Raw genomic sequence first — 23,344 nt, 5'->3', positions numbered from 1 at the left:
TCTAAAACGGAGTTTTAGTACAAAAATAAAAAATTTTGTACTAAAACTCCGTTTTAAAAAGCAGTAAAAAAATCGTCCCAACCGAAACCTTAAACTCCATTTGAAAAGAATAAAATTTTGATGTTGGTATTTTAGTATGTCATTTTTAAAGTATATAATTATAAAATTTAGAGATTTGATTGTAAGTAGATATTTCTTATTTAAAAAAAAAAATAGAATATATATATAGTGTTGATTTTAAAATAAATTTAAAAATTCTAAAGTGCATAATTTTCTCCCCAAAATAGCCCTATGACAACTTCCTTATCTTCATCTCTCCCACTCCATCTTTTCTGTCTCTCTCTCTCTCTCTCTCCCTTCATGCTCTCATGGCAACCATAGATCTAACCAACAACACTACCATGAGCTCCCAATTCCTCCGCCACCAGTTCCATGACCTCCATCCCAATAACGCTACCCCTTCAAAATACAATTCCGAAGACAACAACCCTCTCTCCGGTGATAGCGCCGCCGCTACCGACACGCTCCTCCGCCGTCCCCGCGGTCGACCTCCCGGCTCCAAAAACAAACCCAAGGCGCCCTTACTCCTAACCAGAGGAACTCCGAACACTCTCCAATCCCACATCCTAGAAATCGCCGCGGGCTCCGACGTCTTCACCTCTCTCTCCGACTTTGCCCGCCGCCGCCAACGCGGCCTCTCTATTCTCACAGCCTGCGGTACGGTCACAGACGTGAGCATCCGGCAACCGGCTGCAGCCGGTGACATACTCAACCTCCATGGTCGGTTTGATATCCTCTCCCTTTCAGGTTCCTTCCTCCCGCCACCTGCGCCGCCTGGTGCAACCAGTCTCGCCGTCTTTCTCGCTGGCGGCGGCCAAGGGATGGTTGTCGGCGGGAGTGTCGCCGGAGCGCTTATCGCCGCCGGGCCGGTCATAGTCATCGCTTACTCGTTCGCAAATGCTGCCTACGAGCGGCTTCCGGTAGAAGGTGAAGAGGTGGAGAAGCCAGCCACCAGTGGAGGCGGAGGCGGAGGCGGAGGCGGCAATCTGCCGTTCTTCAATTTGCCGCTCAATTTGGCAGACTGTCAACTGCCGCCCTTTTGATGCGTTGAATACTTTCTTTGGAATTATCTAAATGAAATCATGAAATGTTATATTACATATTTTTTAAAAAATAGAGAAATTTTAGGTTAATTAAAATTATTTTTATTAAAAACTTTATCATACTTATTTTAAATCAAATTTATTAAATACAAAAAATAATTATGATAAAAATTTGATACTATTTTCTAAATTCATTTATTTACAAAATATTTTTTGTGAAATTACCTTTATTATTTATTTCAAAATAGTCAAATTAAGTACATATTATTTAATAAACATTATTTTATTATCTAATATATAATATATTGTATTTTTGGGAAAATAAATGAAGATTTTTTTAAAAAATATTGCGCTGAAAAGTCTGCATTTGTGTTTTTGAAATGTATGAGTGGTCTCTCCTGTAATTTATTTTCCAATGTCTAATAGTTCGATTTAGTTCAGCAATTTATTTTTTTTTCTTTTTAATTAGAGGCTACATAAATATTTATATTGGCAAAAGCACAAAAAAAAAGAAATTTGTTGTGTGCTGATTGCAGAGAAAATAAATCTGAACAATAGATCTTAAATTTTTGGAATATTTGTTGGGAAATTTTATATACCTCAAAGTATATAATCGGATATGCATATCCGCAGTCGGGAGGGGGGAGGTGGTTGACGAGCGGTGGTGGCGGTTGGCATTGTTTGCCAGTGCGGCGACAATGGTCTGTGGTTGTCGGGTGGTCGGTAGATGATTGCGATGGCGGGTAACAACATGACAGAATTATTGTGTATTTGAAAATTGTTCAAATCTAATGATTTCAAATACATCAAAATTGTGATGGAGTTCGAGGGTGCATTCCAAATTTGTGGTGAAAATGAGTTGAGTGAAGCAGAGTATTTGCTCGATCTCGAACTAAGCTCATTTACTTAGCATGAACGTGGCTTATTAAAAAATTTAGACTTAAAATTGGCTCGATTGCACAAGCCTGTGTAGAAAACTTGAGCTTAACTTAATTGTTGAGCTTGATTCCTTAATTTTAAATAAAAATTTTCAATATTTTAAGAATCCCCTTTTAATATTAAAAAAATAAAGAGAGTTTATATAAATAAATTTTAAAAAATAAAATAAAATATATAAAGCTTTATTAAAATTATTATTATTTAATTATAGTTTAAGTTAATCGAGCAACTTGAAAATCTTACTAGCAAAGATAGGCTCGAGCGCGAACTCATAGCTGGATTATCTCAACTTGTGAGACCATCTCCAACCGAAAATGTCATTTTTCACTCCAAAATGCAGGTAAATAAAAAAATGCCGTGTTTCATCTCCAATCCAACGCCATTTTGCCGCTAAAACAATCGTTTTCTTTCGCGCCTTTCTTCCCAACCTGTTCGGTATAGAGAAAAAAATGGCGCAGATGAACAGTGCAACGCTAATATTGGCGTAGCACTGTTCATCCGCGATCAAATGACGTAAAAAAATGACGATCAGTTGGAGCAAAGCAAGAACGGCAAACAAGTGTTTGCCGTTCGGTTGGAGATGCCCTGAGCTCTGTAACTAATGAGCTAATTCGGCCATCTAACACTATATCAAATACACCAAAATTATACTCAACATTTTTTTTTTTTTTTTTGTAGAGCTATTTGTTTAATATCCTCCTACAATAAAAATTACATATGACTTGCACAGAGTTTAATTAACCCAAATGATATGCTTTCTGATTTTTATAATTGAACTTGATTTGAGACTAATTTGTTGGTTTCAAATTAAATATTCTCTAATTTAATGAGTTATTTAATCTCACAACGGGCATTGCAAGTCTTCAATTTTTGTTTTCCTTTTTATTTTAATTTTTATCAATTGCTTTATATTTTCTTCAAATAAAATAATATATAAATATGATCATTTAATTATTCATAAAACAAAATAACTTTAAAAAATAATCATATAATATATAAAAATAATTAGAACTTTCACTAATTCATTTCTTTCTATCTAATTTTACCATTTTAAATAGTCAAATAATTTTTTAGATTAAATAGAGAAATGGTCATCCATTCTAGAGAGTTATGTGAAATTCACTAATTCCTTGAATTCATAAGGTCCCATTTGGCATTTTGTAGGTAGAAACCACATTTTTAAGAATCATAAAACTTAAAGATATTTGTTTGCTTAAAATTAGCAAACATGTTTGATAATTAATAATATTTTTTAACTCCATCACTTGGTTATGCTTAATTAAAAATTAACATTAATTTTAAACCTTACAAACTCTCTTAAAACACCCTCGAAATTAGTGATTTTAAACATTTGAAATTATTGCAAAGCTTAGTTTACATTAATAAGAACAATAGATTAGATGGGAATTAAACAAAACTTGCCAAATTTATGTTCAAGTAAACTTGCCAAATTGATAAAGTTTTAGGCTTCGTTTGGGATGACTTTTTTACTGCTTCTTAAAGCAGCTTTTCAGTACAAAAATTAAAAATTTTGCATTAGAAAACTGTTTTAAGAAGCAATAAAAAAGCCGTCCCAAACGAAGCCTTAATTAAAGTGGTTTTGGTCCAAAAATAGCAAAAAACCCCTCCTAGCTTAATCTATAGGCTTTGTTTGGACCAGCTTTCTTACTGTTTAATAACTCAGTTAGATTAATCAATACATGGACAACTACATGAAGAAACACTTTCAGTTGTCGAAAACATCAAATTGGAGAAACTTTACAACAACAACAAGCCTTTGCCTTTGTCCCACTACGTGGGGTCTGCTACATGAATCCTTTTTCTCCATTGTGCCCGGTTAAAAGTCAAATTCTTGTTTAAATCTAATAAAGAAAGATCATTTCTAATATTTTCTAACCAAATCTTTTTAGATCTACTTCTACCTTTCTTAACATAAGTCAAATCTAATACCTCTACTTTCCTAACCGGGTCGCAGAAGGCCGCCGTTTTATGTGACCAAACCATTTAAGGCGACTCTCTCTACTCTTATCTTCCATTGGCGCTACTCTAATCTTTTCACGTATATGCTCACTTCGTATCCTATATCTAAGGGAAAAGCCACACATTCACCTAAGCATCCTCATTTCTACAACGCTTAACTTAGTAACTGGAAAATAGTATAACTATTTCTAATACAACTTATATTAGAACACAAAAGACAACTGCTCAAAATTATGAGAAAAATATCAAAATTATAAGGCATTTAAACAACAACAACATAATAATAATAATAATAACAGCAATGATCATTTTTCTTAACATAACATTTAAATTTTTACTAACTTAAGCATTTGTCTTTCATACAAGAACACAATCTGTATGTATATAAAATCTGGAACAGTTAGTTCTTCCACTTCAATACACAAACATGAATAAAAATTTCAGAGAGTAGCTTCTTAGCTTAAAATAACTATGTTCATTGAGCAATAATAGCCCTACAGGGTGGCCTCTACTTCAGGTTCAGTTTCAATGAGCTCAGTCGCAGCTGTATTTTTTCCACCCCTCAACCGTGAGGAGACATTGTCTATGGCTGAATTCAGCTGGCTAATCTTAGCATTCAGAGTTTGACGGGTCTTCTGCTTTGCAACAGATGAAGATGATGAAAAACGTATCTAAGAACAATTTTCATTGTAATTAAATGGGTTGAGAAATACAAGTTTGATTACCTCGAGACCGTCATCGTAGTAATATATCGGTCGCTTAGCCCGTCGAAATCCAGATTCATCTTCATTTAACAAAGACCTCCTGATCTGCAAATCAAACAATTTTAGAATTTGTTGATGATGAGTCCGTTTGGGGCAGCTACAGCCATCTGTAAAAATAGCTACAGAAATTGTTCCGATAAAAAAAAAAGATTTTTTGTAAACAATTTTCGGGACAGCAACTTGATTGCTGCTCGAAATCTTGCAAATTTGACTATAAAAGCTCCATATCAATGCAAAAAATTCGCCAAATAGAGTGCCATAGCTGCGTGAAAAACATAAGTGGGAGCCCCAAAAGGACCCTTAAACAAATTAGAGATGTCAAAGTTTAGGGAGATATTATTCTGTGCGGACACCGACGGGAGAATCGTCCGGTATCGCTTGGTACCGAAGCGGTACCCAGCGTCGGTACTGTGCTCGGTACTTAGCGCGATACACTTTTGAGATGACGTGGCGCATTTTTGTTGGTCTCTGGATGATGGCCGGACTCCACAGAGAATAATTTTTCAAGTTTAGGGGTGTAAAAATGGGTAGATCCCATAATTTTTGCCAAAGGATAATAATAAACACCTGTGGAGCGAAGACATAAGCTAAGGTTCCAAATAAAGCTCCTCCTACGATGAAACCAGCGAGAAAATCACCACCACCTCCTCTGGAACCATCACTGTTATACAATTTAAGGTTTTTAAATAATGGAAAAAGTTTGAAGATGGTAGATAGACACTTCAAATCAGAATTGGAAATTAGAAGATAGTAAAAAGTGTGTAAATGCATGAAACTTTTAGAGCAAGTCCTGCAGGGAATTGAATACAACAGCAAACAAAAGGAAGAATATGCTGAACAACTGATACAGAACAAAATCACTAATAAACAGATTGAAGTCAACAAATTCAATTCTGCTAATCCAAGTTCTGAGGAAAATATGAACAATGAGATGATAAAATTTTCATCCGAACAAATAAAAAAAAAAGCAACAGCATATCCTTTACTATATTTATATCATAGAGCATTAGAAACTTGTTGATTTAAAATAACCAAGTGATAGGATAAAAGTAGCAACAAGAAACCAAATGCAATGAATACATAAGAAGAGGTACATAAAATTCATGTGGTTTAGTGCGATCCACCTACGTATGAGGTCACATAAAGATGAAATAATTTTACTAAGCTTCAAAAAAGATATATCAAATATTTTTCTTTGTAAACATAAATGATTTTGAGTTCCCACTTTTGCAATGATGTATCCACTTGCAGCAATTTGGCGAAAAGGACAGCATACGTCAGTTAAAGCAAATTAAATGTTAAGAGATCACAAACGCTTTTTGTAGGAGAGAAATATGGGACCGAGAAAGGAGGAAGCCAAGGTTGCTATAGAATTCTTCCGTCCTAGTCCCTGCATGCAAGACATGCTCCAGACACCTTTTATGTTGTTGAATGGAAAGTCACCTGAACTCTCATTTCTCTCTAACAATGAAGAGAACCTGAACCCCTTCTCTTTCTCATCTTTCTTTTTTTTTTTTTTTTGCTAATGTGGGATATCAAAACCCTCATTCTAAGGTGTGGGAAAATAAAACTCGGATTTGAAAATTTCATTTTTTATAATCAAATACTGCATAGAAAATAACACAAAGTTCCGAAAGACAAAAATGATATCCTATAATGAAAGTCACTTAAACTCTCATTTATCCCTATTTTTATAATCAAATATAACATAGAGAATAACATACTTCAAAAGATATAAATGATATTCTATAATGATATTAAAAAACAAAAATGAGTATTTTGAAAAAATGTCCACATTTCTAGATATTTTCTTCTACCTTAGTTGAGTAAGAAAGAGTTTATTTTATTCTAGATTACAGGTTCCCTATAAAGCCAAGAGATGAGTCTCTTAGAAAGACTCTTGATTAAAACAGTGACAAATATTTTTAAGATTTTGAAGTTTGAGGTAAGGAGGTAATTGGGCTGAATTTAGTGTCTTTTAAAGTTTCTAGAGTTTCTAGGGTTTTGACCTAGGATCAACCTAGGGTTTAGGCTTGGATAAGCCTATCACTTTCCTAAGGTCACTAAAAAGGGTCTACAGGATTTTATAGGTTTTCTAGGGCTATCCAATGCCATATCCTTGGGTGTCCTCCTAAGGAAAGTCCTAAAATCAATTATATTCTAGTACAGGAAAGCCTAAGTACTAATAATAACATAAGAGAGAGAAGATTGACCTCATAAAGAATAAGCTCAACATAAGGAGCTATTTATAATAGTAACAGTACGTGATTTTGGAAACACATAAAGCACTATTAATTACAATATCTTGATGTCAACAAAAGAACTCATGACCCACTAAAAAAACTACAACCATATATTTTGTAAATCTCATTTGCAATAATAGGAGATCCCAATCTTATTTTGTACATATTTGTTGGAGGAAACTTTGGCTTTATAACTATAGCAATCTCTCAGTTGCATACTAAAATTTTTAATGTACCTACTTAATAATCAATGTCCAAATAACTCTATATGTGTTATCTCTAAATCATCAATCGAGCAGACTTGCTGAGACTTCGCAAGGCCTAAACTTTCCTACTAGTACAAATTTTGTAAGCATTTCTCAAGTGTTGGAAAATAGACAAAACTAAATTCAAAGACCTAGAGAGCATTAAGAACAAAAATAATAAAAAAAACCAACACACAAAATTATATACAAATTCACCCAATTTATGGCTAATTCCTATTGTCGTTGCTATAGATTTCACTATGATTTTGATAGTGAGAATTACAACCATAATTCTCTAGCTACACCATAAAGACAACGCCCCAATGTTTATAAAGAAAAATTAGGTCAATTGAAAATATATTAAATCCTCAAAATGCCCTTAATCAACCTACAAATAAATTTGTGTAGCACATTTTCTTGATAAGGCAAAAATTAGGCTCCAAAACTTAAAATTGCTTAGTTGTAAGACATCTCCTTTGAACAAACTGCATATATATCAGTGCTTGAATTATATGTTCTTTCTCCATAAGTGAAAAACAACATTCATTGTAAAATGGTGTTCTGGCCATCAAGAAAGAATGCAACATCTTCTTGTGATAGAGCTCTTCCACGAAGCTTTTGAGCCAAACCATCGCCTTGTAATCTTTAGCAACAACTACATATTCCGCTAAGTGTAACTATTTTCTGAAGTTGTGACATCCATCTGAGGTGGTAACACCCAAAGTATAAATGTATCATTTGTTACTTCTCCACCTATATCCAAATCAATATAGTCATGTCATTTAAAGCTAATTCTTTTAAACTTAAAAAAATAGTCTATTGCACTTTTAAGATAGATGACAAAATATTTACTTAATAGCTGCCTAGAGCTCTTTTTACCAATTAGATATGCAGCTGCTGACTACTCCCACTTCTGGTGCAATATTTGATCTTGTGCATATCATTGCATACATGTGTGTTCCAGCCATAAAGGCGTATAAGGCTTTGGTCACAAGCTTCTTTTACCCTTTAGTTTCTAGCATTTGTTCTTTAGACAATCTAAAATCGCTACTGAAGAACATACTAGGCTTGGACAATGTTGGATTTTGCCATGAATGCAAGGGTTCAAACATTGGTTAGATTAAGGGTGTGGCGTCCACTAAAAGGTCTTTTCCTGAAGATAAAAGATCGTGGGAGATTTCAGTTTGCTGAATGAATCAAGGCTGAATTTCTGAATCCCAAATTACTAAAACTGGAACCATATTTGATTCAATACTTTTTCATATTTGATTTTCTGAATTGCAAATTACTAAATCTGGACTCATTAGATTCAATCTTAATTCATACTCAATGGCTAAGTGGTGCATGATGCATGAACTGTTTGGAGGAGATCAGGTAGTGAGCAATATTAAAGGGAGGAACCAGCCATTTACTTTCAGTAGGAGAAATCTAGAAATTCCCCCCCTCCTTTGGCTTTAGGAACAAATCTGGCTTTAGGAACAAATCCTTTTACACGTCCCTCAAAAAAAATTCACAGGGTTATGAGCACAATGGTCTCACTAGGGCATCTGTTTCTATAACATTTTTGTAGGCAATAACTAATTTATAACATTATGCTACAACAAAATCATGCTTTTAATCTATATAAACAAGAAATACAGACTATGAGTAGTCATGCTTATATTAATTTATAAATAAAATTATACTACAAGAGCAACAACAACAACATCAAACCTTTTATCCCACTGTGGGGTAGGCTACATTAATCATTTTTCTCCATTGTGTTCTTTTAAAAGTAAATTCTCATTTAAATCTAATAAAGAAAGGTCATTTCTAATATTTTCTAACCAAATCTTTTTAGGTCTATCTCTATTTTTTTTAACATAAGTAAAATCTAATGCATCTACTTTCCTAACCGGGTCATCGGAAGGCCACGTATTATGTCACCAAACCATCTAAGTTATCTTCCACTGTAGCTGCTCCAACTTTTTCAAGTATATGCTCATTTCGTATCATGTCTCTAAGAGTAAAGCCACTCATCCACCTGAGCATTCTCATCTCTGCAACACTTAATATTATGCTTCTCTTTTAATGGCCAACAAAATTATATCATTAAACTAAAGGATGATTTTTTGAGTAATATGGCGAGAGGAGCATCTAATGAAGATTAGGTAATTTAAAAAATATTTAGAAGATTTGGGCATGCACAATAAGATAAGTAAACAAAAGAGGGTTCAAGGATTAGGCCAAATTAAAATGCTACTATATTGCCAATATATATATTATAGAAAAGAAGAAAAAATTACTTAAAATTTTATTGCTTGATTTTATACAAAGTGTGAAAGTAGATATAAATTTCTTCAAAACCCTTACAAAGGAAATAAACCAGAGCTATTTACAAAATAAGAAAAAAAAATCCTCAAGAGTTGCCAATGGTTAGAAGAGAAGGTGATGAGGACATCAGTCGTCGCTTCTAGCATGTTTATCACAAGAGATATCGCAAATCGACGGCCAAGATCGGGGGCATCTATTATTGAGTGCTTTGTTATTGTATTAGTTTTATTTTATTATTTTTTTTTTCAGTGGACCTTTGTACCCCTATGAGGGAGTTGAGTGCTTTGTAGCCCAAGGGGCGTATGCGTCTTTGTTTATTTTCATTAGCAAGGCCTATATATAGTGGTCAAAGTCTTTGTATCAATTTTAATGAATGTTTTGAATGAAAATCTGATTTTGTCTTCTTCTTCTTTTCAAGTGTGCTCAAGAGAGAAGAGAGAGAGCACAAGGTGTGGGCAAACGCAATACCCACTAGTCGTTGGAAGAGTCCGTAGCTCGTGGTTTGAGTTCTTTTATTTTCTTTTCCTTCTCTTCCCCACCTCCACCACTGGCTCCTCCTTTCTCTTCCACCCCCGGCCCTTTTTCCCCCCACCCAAATCCTCCCCTAACTCCACCACCTCAAGCTCCAACCGACGGCCCAAGCTCCTCCCATCCTCCCACCCGATGCCATACCCCTCTCCAAACTTCACCGCCGGCCCACCCATTAAACCCTCCATTATGATGAATTCAATCATCATAACTCCCTTTCTAAATTAGCTCCAAGAGAAAAGGAAAATAATTACCTCAATTTGAAATTTGAATTTCAAATTTAAAAAACTTTCCTTATCTGCCAATTCTTAATAAGGAAAGTGCATAAATTCAAGTTTATTTGAAATTCAAATTAAATTGGATTTCATGATATCTTTCCTAATTCCCATGTGTTGCTTTGGAAACTCATAAAACTCTCTCCACAATTCCCTCCCTCCTCTTCATACCACCGGACTCCCATTAATGGGTTAAATTCATTACTTCTCCCCTTAATTAGGAGCTTAACTCAAGGCTCCAAATAAGGCTTCATTAAGTCCCCCTTTAATTTGAATTCAAAATTCAAATTAGATCCCGCCAAATCCACTTAAAATCTGAAATTAATTTCATATTTTGATTAATTTTCCTCTCCCCTCTTCTAACCTAACCCAAGTCCACACCCAAGCCGCCCCTCCTCTTCTCCCCCACCTTGGCCGCCCTTTCTCTTCCTCCCATCTCTCTCTCGGAAGCTCCAATCCAAATGAATTACATAGCAAGGAAAAGAAGGCTTCGTTGAAGACTACATCGATCACATCCTTCTTCACCTAGCGGAGGTGATCAACGAGCACGATCGTCGGTGCAGAGGCAATTCGTGGAACATTCAACCTTACCTCCTCCTCCGACTACTTCCTCTGATCAAGGCCTTCGGCGTCACCATCCTCTTAAGTGGCATCGTCTAGTTTGCCCAAGACTTCTCTCCATTAAGTAATTCCCCTAGAATGTGAGTGAGATACAAGGGAACTTGAGGTGAAAATTCTTGGCATTAACCTATGGATTGTTATTATAAGTGCATTTGATTTTACTGTGAATTGTCGATTTTATTTTGAATTGGCTTGTCCTTCTAAGTTGCAACTAATTACTAGAACAATTCTCCAAAGATAATTCTTTAATCTTTTCTTGTAATCCATTATTCATGAAGTAGCAAGCTTGCAAAACTTTTATTATTTCTTTAAAATCTTGGTTGTTTCACATCAGAAGGAGAAAGCGTACAAATTACAATCTATGAGCCAAATGAGAATCAATCAAATTATTATAACCCATAATCCATATGCTTAAGTATTTCTATCAAAATTAGATGACTTGTGAGTCCCACAATCATTCAACACTCTCCCTCATATTAGATGATATAAATTTGTCACTCTAAGCTTGTTTATAATATTTTTGAATATGAGATTACAAAGTTCTTTGATGAAAATGTCTGCAAGTTAATTTCTTATTTGCATATATGGAGTGCAAATCAACAAACTTTTCAGTTATCTTTTATAAAATGTATACATATCTTCATATGTTTGTTATGATTATGTTGACTAGATTATGAATTAAAAAATATAATAAAAAAAATGTTGACTAGATTATGAGCAATGTTGAATGCAGATTTATTATCACAGTATATTTTCATTAACCCTTTCCATTTAATTTTTAAATTTTCTAAAATTATTTTGATTAACATAAGCTCATAGTTTCTTTGAATAATGGCTCTAAATTCAAAGTAAAAGCTAAATTTTGAAAACAAAAAAAAAAAGTTATTTCTTGCTCTTCCATTTTATAAGATTTTCTCCCAAATTTCCTCCCAAAAATATAGGGCATCCAATTGTAGATCTTTTATCCATTGGTGATTCTTCATGGCTTGCATTAGGATATCCTTCAATTTGTAAAGTATTATACTTTTTATAGTGAATTCCTCTACCAAGATTTGATTTAAGATGTCTGAAAATTTTATAGGCAGCTTGAAGATGAGAATATTTAGTTTTGTGCATGAATTACTTACTCCAAATGCAATTGTTTGGAAGTGTGTGAGATGATATATCATTCTTCCAATTAAGCTTTGATATTATCATATGTTCTTTTTTTTCTTCACCTACATCTATTTTTTTATCTAATTCAGTTGGGGTTTTATAAGATTTGCAACAAATTATTTTCATTTTTTTTCAATAGATGCATGACATATTTTGGCTGAGAGAGGAATATTCCTTATTCTGATTGAGTAACTTGAATTAAAAAAAAAAAAGGGTTTGCTCAACTCATTGATCTCAAATTCTTCAGCAATTTTTTTTTCCTTAGAAACTCATTTTCTCTAAAGGGTAATCGCTTGTGACAATTATATCTTTGATGTATATGATGAGAATTGGAATTTAATCATTTGTAGAGTATCTAATGAAGAGGGTATGATCTCCTTGGCTATAGTTGTTTCCACTTTTATTCATGGGTTTTGTACATGTGCCAAATAATGCTATTAGAGATTGTTTAAGGAAAGTCTTTTAAAATTTGCAAGCCTTGTTCTTTGTGAAAGAAGTATCAAATCCAAGTGATGAATTCACATAGATTTCTTTTTCAACATCCCATGTAGGAAAATATTCTTTACATCATATTGTTACATGGACCATCCATGATTGGCGTTAAGAAAAATGAAAAAGCATATTATATTCATTTTCACAATAGATGCAAGAGTTTCATGATAGTTAATTTCATAGGATTGAATATATCATTTGGCTGCTAATCTCATTTTCTACCATTCTAGGCTTTCATTTACTCTATATTTTAATGAAATAATCAATTTGTATCCTATCTTTTTCTTCTCAATGGCAGTTCAATAATTTTTCTAATGTGGTTATTTTAGAGTATTCATCTCTTCTCTCATAAAATCTTTCCAATTCTTACATTCAAGTGCCTTAAATAGAGTTTATGATATCATAATAGAATTAAAGCTGATACTTGCAAAGAAAGTTTTTTGTGCAGGAGAAACAAATTACGTATAGGGAAGGGTTGTTTATTATTATTTAATAACACTTTTGAGACTAGAGCTTGTAAGAGATTTTGGCTAGACTTACTCATTTTTATATAGACTTAAAGGGGTAAAATGTCTAGACTTTAAAAGTTTGTGTTGTCGGAATATCAAGAAAAAAGATACATATTTCATCAAACTTATCTTTTAGTTGAGAGTAATCCCTTAAAAGATGAGTTCAATTGAAAAAAATTTGCTTTACATTAATTTACAAGCTCATCAGTTACTATAGATTTGGTAACCCTTTTTATTAATAATTTAATTGAGAATGTCAAAATTTAGAACCATCACTTTTTATTCTTGTTGCAGCATAACGATCATGCTGTCATTCATTATTTCATTTTATATTCCTATACCCATGTTGCTAAATATTGTAGAAAATTATTTCGACAATTGCTTTTCTTAAACAACTCTTTAATTAAATACAATCAAGTTTTTGTGAGCTATCTAAAGAAGTGCAATTAAGGAAGAAATGAATAGTCGTATCTATATAATACATGACAAGTAAAAAGGTAAAAGAGAAAAAAAATGTAAAAAGACAAATAAAATGAAAATGAGGTTTTTCCCATTTTTAAATTTTTTACTTTATGGAAGTGGTGATTATCTTTTAGCTCACAAACTTTTTACTTATGTTTGAAAAAAGTTATTTTTTTAATTCCCGAATATTTACTTGTTGATTTTGTTAAGCTCTCTCTCTTTAAACTAGCATAACTTAATTGCTACAAAACTTTTTGTAATGAGTTCATATAACATCCTAAAACATATAATAACAAGCAATATACTAAACTTATAAATTATTTCAAATATATATCAAAGTCGCTTAACTTTCATATATAGAGGCTTCTGTTTTGGTATATGCAAAATCTTAAAAGCTTATATTTTTATTATATCATGATAGACAATGTGAGCTAATGTGCCTTAAGATAAATAATATTTGTTGAATAATCGTGGGACTCACAAATTAACCAATCTTGATAGGGATCTTTGAGCACACTGATTAAAGGTTTTATTGTTGGATCGATTATCTTATAACCATTATATTACAATACGTGTGCATACTCTTCCTTTTCTAATCTAAAACCCTCATGAATTTTTTTTTTAAATAACTTTGATTTATTTTCATTATAATACTTTCGAAAAAGTTTATATATACTTTTAAACTTCTTATAGAATCCAACAATAAAATTAAATTTTTTTTAACATTTTATTTCTATATGGTATCAAAGTGATGTAGGATTTTCTTTTCTAACATTTATTATCTTTCCTCCTAGGCCAGTTTTTCTTTATATTTATTATGTTTGATTTCTTTAACTTATTTTCAAAGAGTCGGTCATCATGAATGGTGAATGTTAGACCAAGGGAGAACTCTTGGGACTATAAATTTCGTATTATTTGAACAGGAGAAACTATTTAAAAGTCTCAAATTATGAAGACATTTCTGAAAGAATATTCGTCATCTTATAAATCATTCTTCGGAGTCGAATGACTCAAATTTTGTATATTAGGATGACACGTATTACATGATAGTAATATGATTTTGAAATTTTATGATGTTTGAAATCAGTAGAACATATATATTCATCTCTACCGTAAAAGAAGTTTAGTGCCACGTAAAAGAAAGTATTCAAAAAGGAAGAATGTTGTCTTCATCTATGAGATTTCAATAGACAATATAACTTTCATGTTACTAGATACTTTAATGGATTAATGTTTATAGGCTTGAATTAGATTATTAGCAAGATCTCATGATGATGTGATAATGTGATAATTCTCATATAATTTATAGAAGTAGAAAGGGTATTTAAGTTTCAAGTATGACTCAATAACAATTTCGACCATGTTCATGACCAAATATTAAATAAAGAAAATATACTATTGTTAAATGATATTTTTTCCCTCATATAAGTTAAAAATAAATAAATACGATAATGCTCAATATCCCCGCTTCTAAAACATGTATGATAACAACTATTAAGCCTCAAGTTAAAGTACTTACTATTACAGATTATATTCATAAAAAAAAAAAACTTTTTTCAAATATAATCTATGATGCAATTATTACTAGAAGAAAATATAAATTAAAGAAAAATGCTATAAACTCTATTAAAAACCTCCCAGTTATGATGGAAACAAAAGTCACAAAAAAGGCAAATTTGACTTGTAAAATCATAAAGGTTTTGCAAAAGAAATTGACAAATTCAAAAATTATCCAGAACATGCTTTCTAGCTCAAAATAGTATGACTTCTAACTCTTGTATTTTTAGTACCTTAAATAATTCTTCTCATTCTTAGATCCAAGATTAAAAAGTCACAATCTAATTAATCTTTTTCAAATATATAAATCTTCCCCTAATAGTAAAAAAATAAAAGAGGTCGATAGTTTTCTGATAGCTATTACAAGTCAAGAAAATATTTTAATATAAAATTTGAAGCATTCGACTCAGAAAAAAGATTCATAAAATGATGGATCTCCTTTCAGAAAACGTCTTCATAATTTGGGACCATTTCAAATAATTTCTCCTATTCAAATGATATCAAGCTTATAGTCCCTAAACTTCTTGGTCTAACTTTCACCATTTATAATTGTTGATTCTTTGAAGGGAATTGAAGTTAAAGAAATAAGAAATAATGAAGAGAAATAAGAACCTAATTAGGAGGAAAGAAAACAAATATTGGAAGAAGGAAACACTAACATCACTCTAATACTATGTAGAAAAGTAAAAAAAAAAAATTGAATTTTATTATTGGATTATGTATAAAGTTTAAAAGTAAATATAAATTTCTTTGAAATTCTTACAATAAAAATAAGTCAAAGCTATTAAAAAAAGAAAAAAAAAGTTTCCTAGGGGAGACCCATGAAAGAGGGAGAATAGACACATATATTGTAATATAAGAGTCATAAGAGAATCTATCCAACAATAAGAATTTTTAATCCATTTGCTCAAAATCTCTATCAAGATTGATTAACTTATGGGTCTCATGATCATTCAATAAATATTATATATTTTAAGACACTAGTTCATATTGCCTATTATGATTTAATGAAAATAGAAGCTTTTAAAATTTTGGATGCCTTATAATAGAAGCCTCTAGATAGGAAAATTAAAAGAAAATAACTAGAAGGTTTAGTATATTGATTGTTATTATCATTTGAGATTTTATATGAATTCATAACAAGAAGTTTCATAGCAGCTAAATTATGCTAGTTTGAAAAAAACAAATCTTAACGGAGTCAATGAGAAATATATCCAAGAATTTAAAAAATAACTATCAATTTTCAAATATAAGTGAAAAACATATGAGCCAAGAAACAATCACCACTTCCACTCAAGTAAAAAATTCAAAAAAAAAAGAAGAAAACTTAAAAACATTTCATTATATGTCTTTTTACATTTTTTTTCTCAATTACTCTTTTACTTACCATATATTATATAAATATGTTCATTCATTTCTTCCTTAATTGTACTTAGATATCTCACAAAAACTTGACATTTATTTAATTAGAGAGTTGTTTAAGAAAAACAACTGTCAAAATAATTTTCAAGAATATTTAGCAGCATTAGTACATTAATATAAGATAAAGCAATGAATGGCAACATGATTGTTATGTTGCAACAAGAACCAAAAGCGATGATTCTAAATTTTGACATTCATGATTAAATTATCAATAAAAAGGGATATTAAATCTATGATAACCGACGAGCTTGTAAATGTATAAATGCAATTTACATAATAGAAGGGAAGTCAAAAGGACAACTACTTCAGTGACTTAAATAATTCCTTTAGAGTAATGATCAATAAGCAAGAATAATTCCTTTAGAGTAATGACCAATAAGCAATAAGTAAAAAAAATTAAATAGTAAATCACAAGTTTTTGGCAATTACTAATGTTGGTGATTACGGTAGCAAAGCAAAGTAAAATGTAAAAGACCACAACCTAAAATCATTAGAATGAAAAACTTGAGGTGAAAGTTATCCTTTTACACACTCGATAACTCTTCTATTAGGTAACCCCAACAAGCAAAATTAAGCACCTAAATTACAGCTTACATTTATGTCTCCCATTTGAAGAATAGTTTGGCAGCTATTTAATATTCTACTTGATAAAGCTAGATCTATTACCCATATTCAGCTCGAACAGATAACTTTTGCAGCTGATACTTTGAACTTTGGCGCATCGACAGTTGTGACTGGTGACCTCTCAATGGTTTGAGCTTATTTGATTGGAGGCCGCATGTCCCAAAATGCACTCCACCTACTGAAATAATGAAGAGGTGATCTACATATAATTTTAACAATAAACTGATCGAACAAAGAGCTACAAAATTTAGAACTTGTAACAAAACACTTAACAGGTTACTCAATGTAACTGTTATGTCTAACCTTGAAATAAAGCGGAAAAAAAAAAAAGAGCCACTAGAAAAAAACGTTCAGCAGATAGCAACCAAATCCAACATCACAAAACCTTAATTTGCCTGTTTAAGAGAATCTACTCCAAAGCAAACAGGAGTTTAGCTTAGGATTTTAGTGAAATCTGAGAGCTTTTCACTCTAAATTCTCCATTTTCTCTCCCTAATCTTTGTTTTTTCTCTCATCACATGCGTCAGTAAGGTTCCAATTTACCTGTGAGAATTTTTAGATCTAACAATATCTTCCCAAGGACAACAGATTTCTTTCTCCAACAAAATTAAAGTTTTCAAACCTTCCTAGACTTCTGCCATGCTATGATTTGTTTGTGATGACATACCCTGGTTTATGTGACGTGATAGTCCTTAGTTGTTTCGTGATATTTATTACGGGAAAAATGTTTCTTATACTTTTAGAACACATATATCATTCGATTATCCTGAACATAATTTTTTGTAATCCCTCTCTTCAATTCTCAATTCTCAATCTCAAACACTGTCGTTGCTAGATCCCAAGTCCTGGATGAGAAAAGTGGAGGATTGCGTTAGGTAGTCGATAACCAGCGTAAAACTTGTCTAATCATGACATGAATCCTTTAAAAAGTTGTGTTAATGCTAGGGCGTCCCCTAGAAGCAACGCGTTGTATGGCCTGAATACAATGACAAGTGTGCAAGGACCGCTGCACCGGCGCCCGAATCTAGTGTTAAATAGGCAAGAGTTTCCACATCAAGGACGGATGAGGACAAAGAAGCTAGTCCATGAAATTAAAATTAGGATATGAACTTGGAATATAGGCTCCCTTACATGAAAATTAATGAAATTAATAGATATTATGATTCATAGAAAGATAAATATTATGTGCATTCATGAAACTAAATGGGTTGAAGAGAAAACTAAGGAGATTAATAGTTTATGATAAAAAATTTGGTATTCGGGTAGGAGTCGTACTAGAAATGATGTAGGTGTTATTATAGATAAAAGTTTGAAGGATAATGTTATACAAATTAATAGAATTTGAGATAAAATTATAGTTTTAAAGATTGTTGTTGATGCTAAGATTATTAATATTATAAGTATTTATGCTCCTCAAGTAGATTTGAATATAAATTCAAAATTAAAATTTTGGAATAACTTAGAAAAATTAATACAAAAGATACCTCTTGAAGAAAGAGTTTTTATTGGAGGAAATTTAAATGGACATGTTGGTAAAGAGGTATATGATTTTAAAAGCATCCATGGTGGCCATGGGTTTGGAACGACAAATGAAGGTGGTAAGACTATATTAGATTCTTCTTTAACTTATGATTTCTTAATAGCTAATACATTTTTTAAGAAGAGAGATGAACATCTTATCACTTATAAAAATGGAAATAGTAAAATGGAGATTGATTATTCTCTTATAAGAAAATTAGAACGTTTAGATAACAAAGATTGTAAAATTATTCCGAGTGAAAATTTATGTACCAAACATCGATTATTAGTTTTGGACTTTAAGATAAAGAAGCAAAAAATAAAAAATAAAGTAAAACGATTTTCTAAGATTTTATGGGGTCATTTAAAGAATATTAACAAAAGTATTTTTGAGAGTAAAATTTTAGATCTTAAGATTCTGTCTGTGCATGAGGATGCCAATATTATGTGGGAAAAAGTGGCTTGCAACATTAAGAATATTACAAAAGATATGCTTGAAGTTTCGAAGGGAAAAACTCCTAATAGTAAAAATAGTTTGTGGTAGAATCCAAATGTGTAATAAAAGATAAAAAATAAGAAGATTTGTTATAAAAATTGATTTAGATGTAAAAATTCTGATAATTGGGAAAACTATAAAGAGTCTCGTAAGGAATCTAAAAAAGCTACTTGCGATGCAAATAACATAGCTTTTAATGATTTATATAATAGATTAGATACTAAGGAGTGAGAAAGATATACATATAAGTTAGTCAAACAAAGAGATAGGAGTAGTAAGGATTTAGTTCAAGTGAAGTGTATTAAGAGTGAAGATCAAAAAATACTTTTCTTAGAAGATGATATTAAACAAAGGTGGATGAGGTATCTTGCTAAACTTTTTAATGAAAAATGTGAAAATACGATTGATTTTAGTGACTTTATCACCCTAAATGAAAATAAAGATTTTTATTTTTATCGGCGTATAAGCAAAATCAAAGTTAGAGAGGCTTTGGAGAAAATGATGTGTGGAAAAGTTGGACCTGATGATATTCCAATAGAGATGTGGAAATGCTTAGGAGATGAAGGAATTTCTTGGCTTACTAAACTTTTTATTACTATTTTGAAGACTAAAAAGATGTAAGATCAGTGGAGAATAAGTGTGTTAATATTTTTAAGAATGAAGGTGATGCACAGGAGTGTGCGAATTATAGAGAAATTAAGTTAATGTGTCATACTTTAAAACTTTGGGAGCGAGTTATGGAGCATAGGTTGCGGCGTGATACTAATGTTTCTCAAAATCAATTTGGATTCATGCCGGGCAGGTCTATTATGAAAGCCATACATTTATTGAGAGGTTTGATGGACAAATATAGAGAGAACAAGGAGGATCTGCATATGATACTTATTGATTTAGAGAAAGCATATGATAAAGTTTCAAGAGAAGTGCTATAGAGAATTCTTGAAAAGAAAGGAGTTAATAATGCTTATATTCAAATCATTAAAGCTATGTATGCAGAAGCTATTACTTGTGTTCAAGCACAAGATGGTTTGACCAAGTATTTTCCTATTTCGGTTGGATTACATCAAGGATCAGCCTTAAGTCCATATCTTTTTGCTTTAGTCATGGATGTTCTCACTAGACATTTGCAAGAGGATGTACCTTGGTGTATGATTTTTGCTGATGATATTCTTCTTGTTGATAAGACTGTAGAGGTAGTTGAAGGTAAACTTGAATTATGGAGGTCAACTTTAGAGTCTAAAGGTTTTCGCTTGAGTAGATCTAAAACTGAATATATGGAGTGTAATTTTAGTAGCAATAGACCTAGTGAGGGGATTGTGACTTTGGGCGATCAAGTCATTAATTAGAGTACACGTTTTAGATATCTTGGATATATTGTTCAGAGTGATGGTGAAATTGATGGGAATATTATCAGCAGAATTCAAGTTGGATGGTTGAAGTGGAGGAATGCATCGGGCTTATCGTGCGATAGAAAAGTCCCCCTCAAACTTAAGGGAAAATTCTATAAGATGGTGGTGAGACCTGCAATGCTTTATGATGCTGAATGTTGGCCATTAAAAGAGAAACACAATACTAAGTTAAGCGTCGCAGTCTCGCAGAGATGAGGATGCTTAGGTGGATGAGTGGCTTGACCCTTAGATATAGGATACGACATGATCATATACGTGAAAAGGTTGGAGTAGCTCCAGTGGAAGATAAGATTAGAGAGTCGCCCTTAGCTGTTTTGGTCACATTAAACGGAGGCCTTACGATGACCCGATTAGGAAAGTTGAGGTATTAGATTTGACTTTTGTTAAAAAAAGTAAGAGGTAGACCTAAAAAGACTTGGTTATAGAATATTAGAAATGATCTTTCTTTGTTAGATCTAAATAAGAATTTGACTTTTAACCGGACACGATGGCGAAAAAGAATTCATGTACCCGACCCCACTTAGTGGGACAAAGGCTTGATGTTGTTGTTGTTGCCTTTCTTCAATTCTCAATTCAAAAGCTTCTTCATCATCTGCTCAAGGATTTTGCAAATAATGCACTATAGCTATCTATCAGTTTATAATGTCCTTTAACTAAATCTTAGTTCTTAGGCCACATTCACAAAAATTAATGAAAAAATGCTCACTGATACTATAGCGTTGTCAATTAAAAAGAATATTCTATACTTATCCCAGAATTACTGAATATGAAAACTATTATGCAATAGAATACTGGACATAAACTCTGTTGCAAAATGAAATTTCATTAAGCTATTTAAGTTTACCGTGAAAAACTAGAAAAGAGGAAGATTTTAGTAAACATCTTCATTGGAAACGAGCACATGCACACAAGCAGGCACAAATAAGAGAAAATCTTTCGCATGGTAACCTTCGCCTATAGAGTGGCTTAGAATAGCAAACTAATTTTGTTTCTACACAAATGCTAAATAGTAAATTGCATCCAAATGGTATATAACTCCAGAACTAACAAAAAAAAACATTGATGACCCTAAGAGGCTGTTTTGTATCCTCTTTTAGGCAGGATTTAAGCAAGATTTACCTTAAATGTTTTCAAACAGATATTTTGGTACTTTAAATTACATTGTCTTGATAAATCTGTCCATTATTGATTAAATTCAGGATTTGGCAAATCCCACCATTCATAAGAATTAAGAAATATAATGATTTCCCTCCCTCATAAATCTTAATCCAAAAACAAATAGCCAAACACATTATCAGGAAGTAAGCTAGTAGCTCGCCTCGATACATACTAAATCTATATTTAGAAGACCCATTTAAATTAAATCGTACTTATAGCCACAGCCCTTCAAACTTTGCAAAAAATTTTCGAAAGTTTAACAATATAAACTCATCTTCATCACCCCTTTTTGAAGAAAACCAAGCAGCCTCTAACCTGGAACCAACTATTTATCAGAAACAAAGGAGCAATCCACGCACATTTCTAATCGTTTTCCAGAAAAAGGAAACAAAAATATAAGAAACATGTAATGAAATAGAATATAGCGTTTCCGAAGTCGCAGATCAAGCCTACCCGAAATAAAATAGCTAGGTTTCGAAAATAAAAAGAACAAGGTCAAAATAACATGGAGATTGCTAAAACATCACTAACGGTTAGCAGTACATGAGATCGCTCAAAGATCTCGAGGGCCCAAAATATTTCGAGGTCCGATTCTACTTGTAGGATAGTTTGCGATCGACAGAGGAAAAGCTCACCGGCAAATGATAGAATCGCTGAGGAATTCGCCATCGAAACGACGAAATATGGCTCGAAAAAGGGCAGAGAGGACGACAAGCCGAGTGGGGAAGGATGCCACTCACGTTCACGTATCGTGGAGCCCAATTTGCACACTTTTTTGTTTATACATAACACTTAAAATTATTTAAAATGCATATTTAACATTCAAATTATTATATTTACTAATATATCATCCAAACAACATTTCTAAAATTTCAAATACCACTCCGTAACGTTCCGTTAAAACCCCTAACCGACCTTCTTGAGATCTGGTTCCTGTTCTCACACCTTGTTCTTTGACGACCGACTATCGCCTCTTCTTCGCTAGAGTATGTAGTATTACATGTTCCCGTATGTAATATTCTCGTTCTTGCGACAGTATTACTTCCGCCAGCTTTAGCTTCAGCAATAGATCGTTCTCGCGATAGTAAAAAAAGTAACGTTTTACACTGACATTCTAGTTCCCTTGGTTTAATTGTTGTTCTTACTTAGATTTGTCAACTTTAGCTTCTACTAATCAACCATTTTTTCAGTTTCTTCGATGCTGACATCATTTTCCTAATAAAATATGACATTTTGAGCATCTTCGATCTGCAAAGTTTTCTTTATTGCTTGCTTTGGTGACTGCCTCCATGTTTTTTGTGAAAATATATAAATGGTTGTTTTGGCTAACTGCAATTTTTTACATGAAAATGAATTTTTTGTTTATTTTGGCTAACTCATTTTGATTCACTTTTTTCACTTCGTTTAACTTATTAATTATATGCACACACAGAAATGGATTCAAGACCTTTTTGCTTCATTGTCCTCAAATTCAGTGGATATTGGAGTAAGGTGCAGGGTCAGGCTCGAATAAATATGTGGGTGGAAGCCA

The 23,344-nt window shown here is 32.3% G+C and overlaps 2 protein-coding genes across 3 annotated transcripts; one reads left to right on the top strand and one right to left on the bottom strand.

Moving 5' to 3' along the window:
* The first annotated feature begins 301 nt into the window (after positions 1-301).
* LOC110097583 (AT-hook motif nuclear-localized protein 21-like) lies at positions 302-1,174 on the top strand. Its single transcript, XM_020824057.2, has one exon. It carries the CDS (start codon positions 369-371, stop codon positions 1,101-1,103), a length of 735 nt encoding a protein of 244 aa, XP_020679716.2. The 5' UTR covers positions 302-368; the 3' UTR covers positions 1,104-1,174.
* Positions 1,175-4,303: 3,129 nt separating this feature from the next.
* LOC110097510 lies at positions 4,304-22,584 on the bottom strand. Of its 2 annotated transcripts, none has more exons than XM_020823902.2 (5): positions 22,449-22,584; positions 17,275-17,410; positions 5,354-5,447; positions 4,748-4,831; positions 4,304-4,657 (listed from the first exon to the last, which is right to left on the bottom strand). In XM_020823902.2, the coding sequence occupies exons 1-5, from the start codon at positions 22,480-22,482 to the stop codon at positions 4,517-4,519; spliced, it is 489 nt and encodes a 162-aa protein (XP_020679561.1). In that variant the 5' UTR covers positions 22,483-22,584; the 3' UTR covers positions 4,304-4,516. The 2 variants fall into 2 exon arrangements, with proteins under 2 accessions (XP_020679561.1, XP_020679562.1); XM_020823903.2 differs by having other exon boundaries at positions 17,275-17,407.
* Positions 22,585-23,344: the final 760 nt, after the last annotated feature.

This window comes from Dendrobium catenatum, unplaced genomic scaffold, assembly GCF_001605985.2.
Source record: "Dendrobium catenatum unplaced genomic scaffold, ASM160598v2 fragScaff_scaffold_390, whole genome shotgun sequence".
NCBI classification, from domain to species: domain Eukaryota; kingdom Viridiplantae; phylum Streptophyta; class Magnoliopsida; order Asparagales; family Orchidaceae; genus Dendrobium; species Dendrobium catenatum.
This window is presented reverse-complemented; position numbering and strand designations above follow the sequence as displayed.

What these genes read in the sequence shown, in the direction of transcription:
- LOC110097510 (XM_020823902.2), bottom strand. Translation starts at nt 22,482, where the DNA reads ATGGCGAATTCCTCAGCGATTCTATCATTTGCCG. An exon ending in AGCGATTCTATCATTTGCCG is followed by an intron (nt 17,411 to 22,448) that starts GTGAGCTTTTCC and finishes TCATTATTTCAG; the next exon opens with TAGGTGGAGTGCATTTTGGG. An exon ending in CTTATGTCTTCGCTCCACAG is followed by an intron (nt 4,832 to 5,353) that starts GTGTTTATTATT and finishes TTTGATTTGCAG; the next exon opens with ATCAGGAGGTCTTTGTTAAA.
- LOC110097583 (XM_020824057.2), top strand. Translation starts at nt 369, where the DNA reads ATGGCAACCATAGATCTAACCAACAACACTACCATGAGCTCCCAATTC.